At 56.5% G+C, this 12,777-nt stretch overlaps 1 protein-coding gene across 2 annotated transcripts in view; it reads left to right on the plus strand.

Moving 5' to 3' along the window:
- The window catches only part of ADAMTS14 (ADAM metallopeptidase with thrombospondin type 1 motif 14), a 78,227-nt gene that overhangs the window by 43,902 nt on the left and 21,548 nt on the right, over positions 1-12,777 (plus strand). The window contains exons 5-11 of one of the 2 annotated variants that reach the window (XM_072823450.1): positions 2,720-2,803; positions 3,503-3,659; positions 4,265-4,370; positions 6,139-6,282; positions 6,774-6,906; positions 8,293-8,406; positions 10,642-10,790. In XM_072823450.1, coding sequence (XP_072679551.1) covers positions 2,720-2,803; positions 3,503-3,659; positions 4,265-4,370; positions 6,139-6,282; positions 6,774-6,906; positions 8,293-8,406; positions 10,642-10,790 — 887 coding nt within the window. The remainder of the gene's footprint in view (positions 1-2,719; positions 2,804-3,502; positions 3,660-4,264; positions 4,371-6,138; positions 6,283-6,773; positions 6,907-8,292; positions 8,407-10,641; positions 10,791-12,777) is intronic. The other variant, XM_072823451.1, reaches the window with a different exon arrangement.

Raw genomic sequence — 12,777 nt, forward strand, 5'->3', positions numbered from 1 at the left:
GGCCGGATTCCAGCAGCAATCTGCCTGGCCCGCTTTGGAGAGAGACGGGGCAGGAAGACGACAGGCCTGAGAATTTCCAAATGCCCAGCGGCCCTGCAGATGCCTCCACCCAAGCATTCCAGGGACTGCTCTCTTTCCCTGCCCCAGGGCAGGTGGTAGGTTTACATGTGTCCATGTGGGGTGCAGATGTGGCTGTGTAGACCATGCCTTGCTTATCACCCTGTCTTTGGTCTGCATGTGTACAGGGCACATCAGGGAGGTCTGAGACGTTGACCATAACCCATGGAGAAGGACGGCCATGTTCTGAGTTGGAGGGGCTGAGATGCGAAGGTTATTTAAGAGTAAAATTCTGTTGCAGGCTGATTATTAATTCAGCAGAACAGCAAAGAATTCTTAGGTTGGAATTCTGTTAGGGAGGAAATGTACGTGTGGCCGATTGGTCCCCCACCACATGTGCCCCCCCCCCGCCTCCACCACAGTTCTCCTGGGATAAGTCAGGGACACGTAGATTGAGAAGGATATCATCTCCTTACACATTTGGGCACTACCGCCCCCGTGATGTGGGCTGTGGAGGGGAGGAGGGTGGAAGGAAGTGTCACTGCCCATTGGACTTTCTGTCATTCCCTATGCTGGGGTGTCGGGAGGCCTGCTGTGGACTTTGGTCTCAGTTGGGTCCAGACATGGGTGCCAGGTAGGCCCTGGTGGAAGGAAGCCTGACACAGGCTGCTCTAAAGTCTGCATGCTCAGATTTGGGGCAGCTTCCAGTTCTGGGGGAGTGGGTGGGGGCTCTGTGGTACACACGGCTTCTGCTGCCAAGCTCTGCTGCCCAGCCTGCTCTGTCTTTGGCTGGCCCAGGAGCAGGCCTCCGGTCGCCTCCTGGCTTTCCTCTCCCTGTGGGAGTCTCATATATAGGGTTGGCAGCGCTGCTCCTCTCCATTTGGTAGACAGCGGTCCCTTTGTGGGTTGTAGGCTGGTTTCTTTGCTCATGGGCTGAGGGGCACAGAGAGACGGAAGCGGTGAGAAGAGGGCCATGTATGAAACTCCAGCCAGCCAGGAAAGACGTGTGGGTAGGGGGTCAGAGGCTGGGATCCACTTCTGCCTCTCTGTTTGTGTGGCCCACTCATCGTTCCCAGATGTTGAGTTGGCATGAGATGTCCACATGCCAGTGCTATGACAGCCATGACGATCCCCATTCTACAGAAACAGAAACAGAGGTCCTCAGGAGTTGCCTAATGTGCCTCGAGCCACCCGGCATCCAGGGCAGAGGTGGGATTTGAACCCAGGACCCTGGCCCCAGTAGCTGTATTACGTAACCATGCTGTGTGCTGATGCTGACTTGCTGAGCAAGCCACTCCTCTCTGGGGTTATGGCCAACTAGGCAATTAGTTATATAAGTTGTGGCCCATCACGTGCAGACATCGCAGATGATGCTTTTAAACATACCGAATAATGTTTCATGAAACGAGCAACATATAAACAGTATATTTGGTATGATTGCTGTTTTGTGAAATGAGCCCAATGCACATACACACACATGGCAAGCAGCGTGCTAACTGTGGTTATCATACATCGATCTGGCTGATGGTAGATTTTTTTCTTGCACCTTTTTTAGACTCTTCAAAGTTTATAGGGTGAAATGTTTTATATTCAGAAAATAAGTTAGTTAAAACAAAAAAGCTGAGGAGCACCTGGGTGGCTCAGTATGTTAAGCGTCTGCCTTTGGCTCAGGTCATGATCCCAGAGTCCTGAGATGGAGCCCTGGTCAATCAAGCTCCCTGCTCAGTGGGAAGCCTGCTTCTCCCTCTCTCTCTCTTTGCCCCTCCCCCTGATTGTGCTCATGCTCTCTCTCTCTCTCTCTCTCTCTAATACATAAATAAAACCTTTTTAAAAAGCTGGAATTATTCAAGGGGCATCCTCAGGAGATGGGCTCTTGGGGGTGGGGGTGAGCTCCCTGTCCTTGGGTATGGATAGGCAGAGGTTTATACATCTGTCATGGAATGTCTTCTGGGGTCTCCTGATTAGGGGGGTGGGGAGGACAGCATTCTTTGGTGGGCTGTGTGTGGCATTGCCCCACAGTTCCTGGGCCTGTGGGAGAAGGGAGTTCTCCAATGCCATTCTCCTCAAACTTGACCATGGCTGAGAATCACTGGGGCTTGTGGTCATATTGCAGACTTTGACTTGGGAGGTGGGCCTGAGACTCTGCATTTCTAAGGCCCTTGGTTTCTCTCCCTCCTTGGATTTGTCCTGGAAAAGTTCCCTGGGCACCACAGAGCAGCGCCAGGGGCATCGGCCAGATGATTCCAGTGGCAACTGGAGAGGTACACAGGGATGTGAGGATGAGCAGCTGGGGCCAGATGACATTTGTGGAAGGACTCGTCCAAGCCATGGAAAGATGAATCTTAGAGGGCTGAGTTTGAGGCCAGGTCCCCTCACGCTTGGCTTCATGGAGAGAGTGCGTAGGTGGAGCCAGCTGGGCCAGGATTTGAATCCTAACTCCGCAGCTTCTTAGCTGCGTGCCCCGGGAAGGCCTTTTTTGCCTCCCTGCCTCAGTTTCTTCATCGGTTCAGTAGGGATAAGAATGGCTGCCTTGCTAAGGCCATGTTGAGGATCAATCCAGATAGCATGGTCATTCCCTGGTGCCTGGCTCAGACCTGCTGTGTGGTAGGCTCTTAACACGCATTTGCTTCCCCTAAAAGCACATGCTCTTTCCTCCTTGCAGGTGGATGAGATTTACCATGATGAGTCTCTGGGCACCCACATAAACATCGCGCTGGTCCGCTTGATTATGGTCGGCTACCGACAGGTAACCCTTCCTCACCAACAGGCAGGGGTTGGAGGAAGAAGGGGTGTGGGGCCGATGCATTGCACTGGCTGTGGGATGGCGTGGAGTTGGTCAGCATTCAGGAAGCATTTTGTTTCCACGATCAGAACCCTGAGACCATTATAACCAAGGCTTCAGGGAAGAGGCATTTGGGGATGTTAAGTAAGAACTGGGAGATTCCCTCCAAACTAGTAAGTGGACCGTCCTGCAACCTTGCAGCTGGAGAGCCCTCTCCTTGAGGAATCCAGGTGGAGATGGGCTCAGGGTGGGGCAGTGGCCGAGACAAGCCCTGCTCTGGTTGGATGCTGCAGCCCTGGGCTCTGCAATCTTGGACTTTTCTTTTCCCTGAAATGGGGTAGCAACAGGACTTGCCTTCAGGGGCTTTTGTGAGGATTACCTGAGACGGTGGTAAAGCATAGAAGTGCTCAGCAAGTCAGTTGAGGGATGAGAGAGAGAATGCGTGTTGAGGTCTCAGGCTTCAGGTGTCCTGGCACAGGGCCTGGAGCGTGACCTCTCCCTAAAGTGGGAGGGCTGTGTGCTGGAGGGCTGGAGTCAGGACTATTGAGGACCCAGGGACCCTTGGGCCTCAGTGTCCTCTGCCAGTGGGAGGGGAGTGGCGGGTGCCCCCTACGGTCTGGCGGCTCTGGTGATCACCCCTCTGTTGATGTTCTTGGCCCCCAGTCTCTGAGCCTGATCGAGCGTGGGAACCCCTCTCGCAGCCTGGAGCAGGTGTGTCGCTGGGCGCACTCTCAGCAGCGCCAGGACCCCAGCCACGCAGAGCACCACGACCACGTCGTCTTCCTCACCCGGCAAGACTTCGGGCCCTCAGGTATGCAAGGTACTGTATTAGCTGTGGCCGGGGGTGAGCAGCTGCAGGCAGAGGCCGAGGTCCGGGGCTGGGCTCTCTGGAGCCACTCCAAGGAGGTTTGAGGGGCAAGGGCCTCTGTCAACAGAGTCATGGGACTCTGGAGATGGGACCTGGCCAGACAGGTGGCCAAACTTGAATGGGTTTCTTGGGGACCAGGGGAAGTGAATGGGTCCTCATTCTGGTCCCTGCTGTCTTGGTTGAGCCCACGAGTGGCTGTGAATGGAGTGTGTTTGTTGACCAACTGACTGGCTGGCTGGGGGGTTGCAGCGTGGAAGTTGGCGGTGCGCAGGCTTGGGGCATCTGGAAGTCTCACTGTCTTGATTAGAGGAAAGGCTGACAAGCATAGAAACTGCAGAGGCCCCGAGGGGAGCTGAAGAGCGTTAGGATGTGGGAGCCTTGGGCTCAGGTTGCTCTACTGTTGGGTGGGGGGTGGACTTTGCAAAGATCCTTCTTCCTCCAAGCCCTCTCTGGCAGTGACCACGTCAGCATGTCCCTATGGTGGCTTGCTGGACACAGACCTCGTTGAGTCCTGCTTCACCTTCCTGTGACCTCTCTGTGCCCTCTCTCCCTGGCAGGGTATGCGCCTGTGACTGGCATGTGCCACCCCCTGAGAAGCTGTACCCTCAACCACGAGGATGGCTTCTCCTCAGCCTTTGTGGTGGCCCACGAGACTGGCCACGTGTAAGTGTGTGCAAGCGGCACCCAGGAGGGTGGGCCGTGCTGGGAGATCCAAGGAGTCCTGTGGGTGTGAGGGGCTTAAACCCAGATCAGGCCCCCGTCCCAGAGTCCCGGGAGATGCCAGAGGAGATGCCCAAGTGGTGATGCCCAGCCCTGATGGAGAGGGAGCCCAGGGGCCCAGATGGCAGATCTGGGCCTGCCTGGGGTACAGCCCCCACATCCCAGGGCCGTGGAAAACCTGATGTGGCCCTGCCTTTGGGCAGGTCAGTGCAGCGTCCCATCAGAGGAGGTGGTCTGTTCCCTGGGTGACCTCTGTCCCTCATCCCATCCACAACCTGAGGCCCTTCCGAGAGCCGTTCCAGCCCATACCACTGCTCAGGACACGCTGGAGCACTGGCCTGCGCCCATCGGAGACAGGCGCTCATGGGCTTAGGCCTCGGGCCAGGCTGGCAGCTGGCTTGCTTGATCTTTGGGCCTGGATTTTGTTTAGAACACATCCATTCATTCATTCAACCACTATTACTTGAGCACCTACTGTGTGCCAGGCCGTGTTGTAGGAACGGACTGCAGGGGGGAGTAGGCCAGGGGGCTACGTTCCCGGAGAAAGCAAGTGAGCCACGGTCATCCAGGTTGTCTTTGGTGATGTGCACAGGCTGCAGTCATGCCTCCTGGCCTCGTCTGCTCCCTGGGCAGAACCGAGGGTCGCACTCCCGGGCCCCCAGCACGTGCACACACACACAGTGAGGGCTCTTTCCTGCAGGGGGAAGGACCCGGGAAGGAGTGGGGTGGGCCAGCCCAGAGGGAGCCTACCACCTCCTGTGGGCTGCCCCCCTGTTCTCGCCAGCTCTGTCAGTGCAGGAGGCCCCTGTGGACCTCATGCTAGCTCTGTCCCTCAGGGGCCCCCCGGCTTCCTCCTCTACAACGTGGAGGCTGACATATGGGACCCTTCAGGGGTCCCCTTCCTTTCCCGGAAGCCCCTGGTTCCACATACTTCAGAGTCAGGAGTTTGTCCTCCTGTGTGTGGCAGGTGGGGGTGGGGGGGGTGAGGGTGGTGTCCACTCCTCGCAGAGCAGAGCCTTCTGTGGAGAGACCAGGACAGCCTTAGAAGTCTGTGCGTCTGTCTGGTGGTCAAGGCCAGATGCGGCCACCTGGGAGTATTTGAGAATTTACAACCTCTGGGCTTTGACATTAAATATTAATGATGAGAAACAGATGTTACAATTTGAACTTTGCCACGGGGTGGGTGCGTACCATGCACAAAGCTCTGTGCTCTGTACCTCGGGGTCTTGGAGAAGCTTAAAAGTTGGCACGTGGACACACTCAGTAAATGAGGTTGAATTGGACTAAAAGAGACCTGGTCCTTGCACCTGCAGGCCTTGGGCCTGGTGGGGAGACGTGTATGGCGTGTACGTTGTTAATAGGTGGCCCCTGCTGTGGGAGGTCAGCCCTTGGGTCAGGGGTGGCCAGGGAGGGTGTCTGGGCTGGGAATGGGGCTTGAGCTGGCCTTGGAAACTGAGGATGTGAGTGGGATGGAGGAGGGGGCAGGAGGGCAGAATGGAACCAGCCCTCCTGGGAAGCAGGGTGGGGCCTCAGCATCCACTCAGAGGGGTGGTCTTTCCTCCTGCATGGTGGGGAAACTGAGGCCCTGAGCAACAGTCGGAAGCCTGGTCGGTGCATGCTGTCCTATTGCTGGCCCACCTGCCTGTTTTCACAGGGACGGGCTCCCTGGCGTGACTCCAGCTCCCTTCTGTACCCCACCCCCGCCCTCTAGGCTCGGCATGGAGCACGACGGTCAGGGGAATGGCTGTGCAGATGAGACCAGCCTGGGCAGCGTCATGGCACCCCTGGTGCAGGCTGCCTTCCACCGTTTCCACTGGTCCCGCTGCAGCAAAGTGGAGCTCAGCCGCTACCTCCCGTAGGTCACCTCCGGCTCCGGGCTGGGGACAGGGGAGCATGCAGCCTGCCACTCCATCCCCCACTCCCAGCCATCTTCTCTCCGGTACCACCTTGTCCCTGACACATGCTCAGCTCCCAGCTTTGCTGCTTGGCTCCTGGGTCTCCAGGGATGTTGAGGCCCAGGATAAGCTTTAGACTCTGGAGCTCAAGGCCAAGAATGGGTGCAGAGTGGATTTGGATGGGGGCAGGTGTGGCAGAGACACTGTCATTAGCGTCATGCGGCAGCCAGCTAGGGCCCCCAGAGTATGTGGCAGGCTGACTTTCCTTCCCTTAGTGCAGTGAGCCCTCCGGGAACCATCCCTTCCTCCCAGGAAGACACAGCTCCTAGCAGAGGGTAGCAGGGGCTGATTCCTGCAGGCCATCTTTGCTCCTTAAACCCCCAGCTCTGGAAAAACAGAAGCGTAGGAACCCCTGCCTCAGCCTGGCTCTCCTTCTTGTCTCCACCTGCAGCTCCTACGACTGCCTCCTCGATGACCCCTTTGCGCCTGCTTGGCCCCGGCCCCCAGAGCTGCCGGGCATTGACTACTCGATGGACGAGCAATGCCGCTTTGACTTCGGCTCTGGATACCACACCTGTTCTGCGGTGAGTTCCCAGCAGCCTCTGCCTGCTGGGGTGCCAGGGCCATGTCCTTCTGTGACCCAGGCTGGGCATCCACAGAGCTCCCTCCTCCCAGCTGGCCGGGTGGCCTGGTGATGGGCTCACAGCCTGATGCCACCTGCCATGGGGGAATGCAGGGTGACCAGAGCCCGGCCCTGCCACCTTCTGCTGCATACCTGCCCCACCCAGTCCCACCTTTGGAGGTAGGTGTATGCAGTGGCTGGAGGATGCTTTAGTCCTGGGAAAGATGGAACAGAGTAGAAGAGAGAGGGCAGGTGGCTGATGGGATCCTGGCTGGACTGCTTCCTGGGGAGCTTATCTGCCTGGTGGTCCCTCTGTCAGGTGTTGGGCTCTGGCCCAATGGAGGAATAGTTGCCCCTATCTACTCTTCAGGGATCTGACAGGATGTTTTGGACTGATTTGTCCCCCTAGTGGAAATCTCTTGTGTCCTCCCATATTCTCTTTCCAGGGGGTCAATTGCATGCTCCTCCTACCCCATGCCTAGGAGACAGATCCAAGGGAGCATAGCCCTTCCTCGCCCTGCAGGACAGGGCAGGGGAGAGCCTGGCGCTGGGGGTGGGCTCGAGACCCCCAGGAGAGGACCTCACAGGTCCCAGGCACAGGCTCACATCCGGGGTCATGGGTCTTTCTGAAGGGTCAGGCCTTGGGGACTCGAGTGCTTCAAACCTCCCATTCAGGAATGCACCCCCCTCCTCAGATCTGCAGGACCAGGAGTGCCAGTGTATGGTCACCTTCCTACTGCCCAGGCCACGCTGGGACACATAGTTTCTGAGCTGGGACTGGAGAAACAGCTTGGGATGTGGGATTTCAATGCCCGAGGCTGTATCTGTAGGACACTAGTCTGGCTGGCGGGGGATGATAGGAGAGAGAACAACCTGGAGCTCTCCTGGACAGTGTGAGACAGGAGGTCACCAAGCTCTGGCACAGCCTGGGGAGACCAGAGTGGGGTGGGGGTCCTGACCTCACCTGGGTGCATTGGAGTCTGGGCTAAACCGGCAGCCCCTTGAGGGCCCTGATGTGCACTGGGCTCGAGGGGCATTAGCCGGCCCAGGCGTCCCCAGAGCCTCCAACCCTGGTCCCTGCCCAGTGGCACAGTTTCTTCTGCAGACTCAGGGAGTGAGGAGGGCCTGGGGAAACAACAGGGGGTGTGCGGGCAATGGCCTGCCCCTTCTTGGTGCCCTGCTGGAGAGAGGAGGGGTCCCTGGAGGCCACGGGGACTTGGAGTGGGGCCAGCTTGAGGGTGTGGACCCTCTTGCCTCCCCCCACCATGTCCTGGCCCCAGTGTCCACATCTTCCTCTCTCTCCCTCTGGACGAATTGTGCCCAGTGACCACTTCCTCTTACCACACAGTTCCAGACCTTCGAGCCCTGTAAGCAGCTATGGTGCAGCCACCCTGACAACCCGTACTTCTGCAAGACCAAGAAGGGGCCCCCCTTGGATGGGACCGAGTGTGCACCCGGCCAGGTACCTGTGGGCCCGGGGCTACAGCAGGACTGTGCAGGCCCCCAGGGAGCCCGTGTCCCCCACCGTGTGTGCAGCTGGTGTGCAGAGTCCCCCCATAATCTCATATGTTTGCACCCTCTCTCCCATACCACAATCCCTTGCTTCCTCCATATGCAGAGCTTGGCATGATCTCCTAGCCCATCTGGCAGGAAGGGCTATTCCCATTTTACAGATGAGAAGAATGAGGCCTAGGCAGGTGAAGGAACTTGTGGAGTCAAAGAAGGGGTGAAGGGAGACCCCAGGTGTCCTGCCTGCCCTCCCTGGCCTGCTGTGCTGTTTCTCCCACATCCACACCTGTTGCCTCCCCTGCCCCAGACACACGCTTTCGCATATTTGCTGTTGTGCCTTTCCCCCCGGAGTGTGTGTGGGTGCCAGGGCTTCATTTGTCAGGGGACCCTCATAGCCGGGTGTGAGAGCCCTGACCTGGGGTCTGTAACCCACCTCTGGTCTACTGCTAGCCCCAAGCCTGACCTCTGTGGTGACCTTGGGCCATTCACAGCACTCCTCCGGGTCCTGCTGTCCCCTGACCAAGTGGCCTTTCCATTCCTCAGAGTTCTGAAGTCATGTCAGAGCAGAGAGCTCTGGGAAGAAGCAGGGCGTTGTGAGGCTCGAGGCTTACTCACCATCAGCTCTGAGCCCAGTCGTGGGACCTGCCTGTCCCTGTCCCCTGCCCCCTAACTTGCCCCCTGTCCCTGCCCCCTGCCCTCTGCCCCTGCCAGGCTTCATCCACTCAACACATGTGGGGGCGCTGCTCCTTCACAGATGGATGGGGCTTCCCACGGCCTTGCACAGGGCCCAGTAGGCTCTACATCTGGCGGGCTCTTATCCTGGACAACTCGGTATACCTGCTTCAGGTTATTTCCAGAGTTCCAGGTCCTTCCGTCACAATTTTACATGACAATTAATTCATGGCTCACAGTTTTGGCTGCATTTTGGAACCATCTGGGGAACTTTAAAAGCCCCCACCGCCCCAGGGCAGGGAGTGACTGCAGATGGGCACGAGAGATCTCTTTGGGGTGATGGAAATGCTCTAAAATTAGATGTGATGACAGTTGCACAATGCTGTAAATTGTGAAAAGTCATTGACTTGCACACTTGACCTGAGTGAATTTTATGGTATGTATAGTACTGCTGCTTTAATTTTTTTTTAAAGATTTTATTTATTTATTCATGAGAGACACAGAGAGAGGCAGAGGGAAAAGCAGGCTCCATGCAGGGAGCCCGACATGGGACTCGATTCCAGGTCCCCAGGATCAGGCCCTGGGCTGAAGGCGGTGCTAAACCACTGAGCCACCCGGGCTGCCAGTTTTTTTTTTTTTTTTAATCCCTCCCCCTAGAGATTATGACTCAGTTGGTCTGAAATGAAGTCAAGACATCTAGAGTTTTAAAAGTCTCCAGGGCTGAGAACCACTCAGTCACCTCTTAAATAAGACCCACGGAGCTTTGCTGTATTTCTTACATGATGCCCTGCAGGAGAAGGGAAGGGAGTTACTTGGGTTGAGCCTGCCTTGGTGCCTGGCCCTGAGCTAAGGCCTTTGTAGGTGTTCTTGCTTCCAGTTCTTTGAACAGTCCTATTTAACAGGTGAGCAAACAGAGGCCCAGCAAGGTGACATTATGCCAAAGCCACACACAGCTAGTAATGGCTGAGCTGGGATTCAAACCCTGGCCTTGTGGATTCCATTCATATACTCCCTCCATTTATGCATGGATAGACCCCCCTGTGGGGCTAGGGCTTGCCTCCCACAGACATGCCTGCCTGTGGCCCCTGGATGGGGATTTTGAGGTACAGAGCCAAGATATCGACTCTAGATGGCATGGGAAGATTGTGTCTTCTACCCCCCATCAGCTCTTTTTTCCCTCCAGGAGGGGTAAACCAAATAACTGCAGTTAGTGCCGTCATTGGCTGCCAGTTTGGAGGGCTGTGTGTGCCAAGCATGATCTCCTTGGGGGCTCCCAGCAGCTCCGTGGGCAGGTGTGCTAGCCACACATTGTACAGTGGAGGGATGGGCTCAGAAAGGGGGACCCTTTGCTGAAGGTGGCTTCTGAGAAACCTCGAGGCTTGTACTCTTAGTGTCCCTCCCTCTGGACTCAGCTGTGGTGCCCACCAGCTGTGCCATGTGCACAGTCGGGGCATCTCCATAGCAGGCTGGGTGGCAGTGGCCCTCGGGTAACCTCGTTCCCTCTGCTCCATCCCAGTGGTGCTTCAAGGGTCACTGCATCTGGAAATCGCTGGAGCTGACTTACGGCCAGGATGGAGGCTGGAGCTCCTGGACCAAGTTCGGGTCATGTTCACGGTCGTGTGGGGGCGGGGTTCGATCCCGCAGCCGGAGCTGTGACAATCCCCCGTGAGTGCTCTTGGCTGAGGTGGGCAGGGCAGGGGATCCCCCCATTCCCTAGGCCTGAGGGGCTGGGAGAGGAAGCCATGGGGGGAGGAGGCTAGACACTAGAGACAACGGCCCTGAAGCTGGGTTGGTATTCTAAGGCTGAGAACCCCGAATTGTTGGGAGGTGGGGCTGGATCACTTCCACCCAGGCCTGACATGGCCCATCAGGCGGGGCATCCGAGAATAGGTCTGAACCAGTGATTCTCCAACCCTCATGTGCAGAAGATTCTGAGTGGGCCCGGGACTCTGCTAATTTAACGCGTCTGCCCGTGACCCTGATCCTCTGGCCGAGCTTTGAGAAAACCTTGATCTAAATGCTCAGTAGTCATGTTTGTTTTCTTACCACATGGAGCAGAATTTCCATTAATTTTTTCTTCACTTACCTTTTTAAAAAAAAAAATTTATTCATGAGAGACAGAGATACAGGCAGAGGGAGAAGCAGGCTCCATGCAGGGAGCCCGATGTGGGACTTGATCCCAAGACCCCGGGATCATGCCCTGAGCTGAAGGCAGATGCTCAACCACTGAGCCACCCAGGTGCCCCTACTTCCCTCTTTCTGACATCAAATCCTGCCTTTCACTGCCCCACTCACATTCCCCCAGCATTCTGGGGGAGCATCTGTTTCTCTCCTTTTATTCCCTCCTATGGTTATGAAACTTCCAAGTGCCAGCTGGCTGTGGTCTCCCTCTCTCAGGCTGAAGTGACCTGGTCAGAATAGCCTCAGGCTAGATGGGGGCTGGTGGGGTGGCCGGGTGGGTCAGTGGGCTCCAGGAACCAGGGGTGCCCAGCCTCTACAGAACAGCAGGGCCCTTGGATGCTGTGGCTTGGTAGTGGCTGCCCTCCTTTACATCCTCAGCAGGGGCCCTCCATCCTCTGTTGTTTACCTCCAGGGATGGGAAGCTCACCACCACTTGGAGCAGGCTGTTCCTTTGTCCACTGGCTGTGCTGACCTTTTACAGACATGAGCCCAAATGCACGGCCCTATAACTTCCACCTGTTGGGAGTGTGACAGCCTGGGCTGGAGAAGGGCCCAGTGGGGCCCACTCTGAGTAAGCCACCTTCCAGTCATGACGGATGGCTCTCCCCTTGATCAAAGCTGCCATCCAGCAAACTCCTCTGTAATAAGAATTTTTTATTTTATGAGGCTTAAGTGAAATAATATGTGTACTCTCAGCGCTCTGCCCAGGCCAGATTTAGCGCTAATGAATGGCAGCTGCTGTTATAATTGTTAGCGTGGATCGAGCTCGCTGTCCATGCCAGGTGGGACGCTGAGCACTTCAGCGCACACACCCATGAGATGCTCCCGGGTCTGGGAGCAGAGTACCGGGAGCCTGTGCTTCCATAGTTTGCATCCGTAATCCCACCCAGTCCTCTCCCTAATGGAGAAGAGAATACAGATTGCTTTAAATACCTTTTTTTATTTATTCTTCACAGACACACCAGGAGGTAGGTAAGGGAAGAGGTATCCTGGTGTCACCTTTAAAGGGGAAATTAAGGCTCAGCAAGACTAAATGACCTACCTGAGATCTGCATAGGCAGGGCTTGGGGGCAGATCCAGCGGGGGCCTTCTCGCTCCAGACCCGTGTCTCTCTTTACCCCTCCTTAGTTTATTATGACGTGAAGCAGAAGCGGATGCAAATCAGTATTGTTGAGGCACGTTTTGAGTGCCTATGGTATGCCAGGCCCTGTGCGGTGGTTGAAAGCGTTCGCAAAGATGAATAAGACTGCTTTCTCTTCCAGCCCCATCGGAGTGACTTAGTCATCCTTGTCCCTGACACCACTCGTCCCCTGCCTGCCCTGGTTCTTGGCTCTCCCCCTCTCCCTTCCACACACACGCACACACGGTGGGACAGGTGACATATGCCCAAGGGGTGGGTGGAGCAAGAGGAATCTAGAAGGGCTGTGTGCACAGCAGCCCCCACCATGGGGGTCCCTCTCTAGTTTATAAG

The sequence above is a fragment of the Canis lupus genome, chromosome 4 (genome assembly GCF_048164855.1).
Source record: "Canis lupus baileyi chromosome 4, mCanLup2.hap1, whole genome shotgun sequence".
In the NCBI taxonomy this organism is placed as follows: domain Eukaryota; kingdom Metazoa; phylum Chordata; class Mammalia; order Carnivora; family Canidae; genus Canis; species Canis lupus.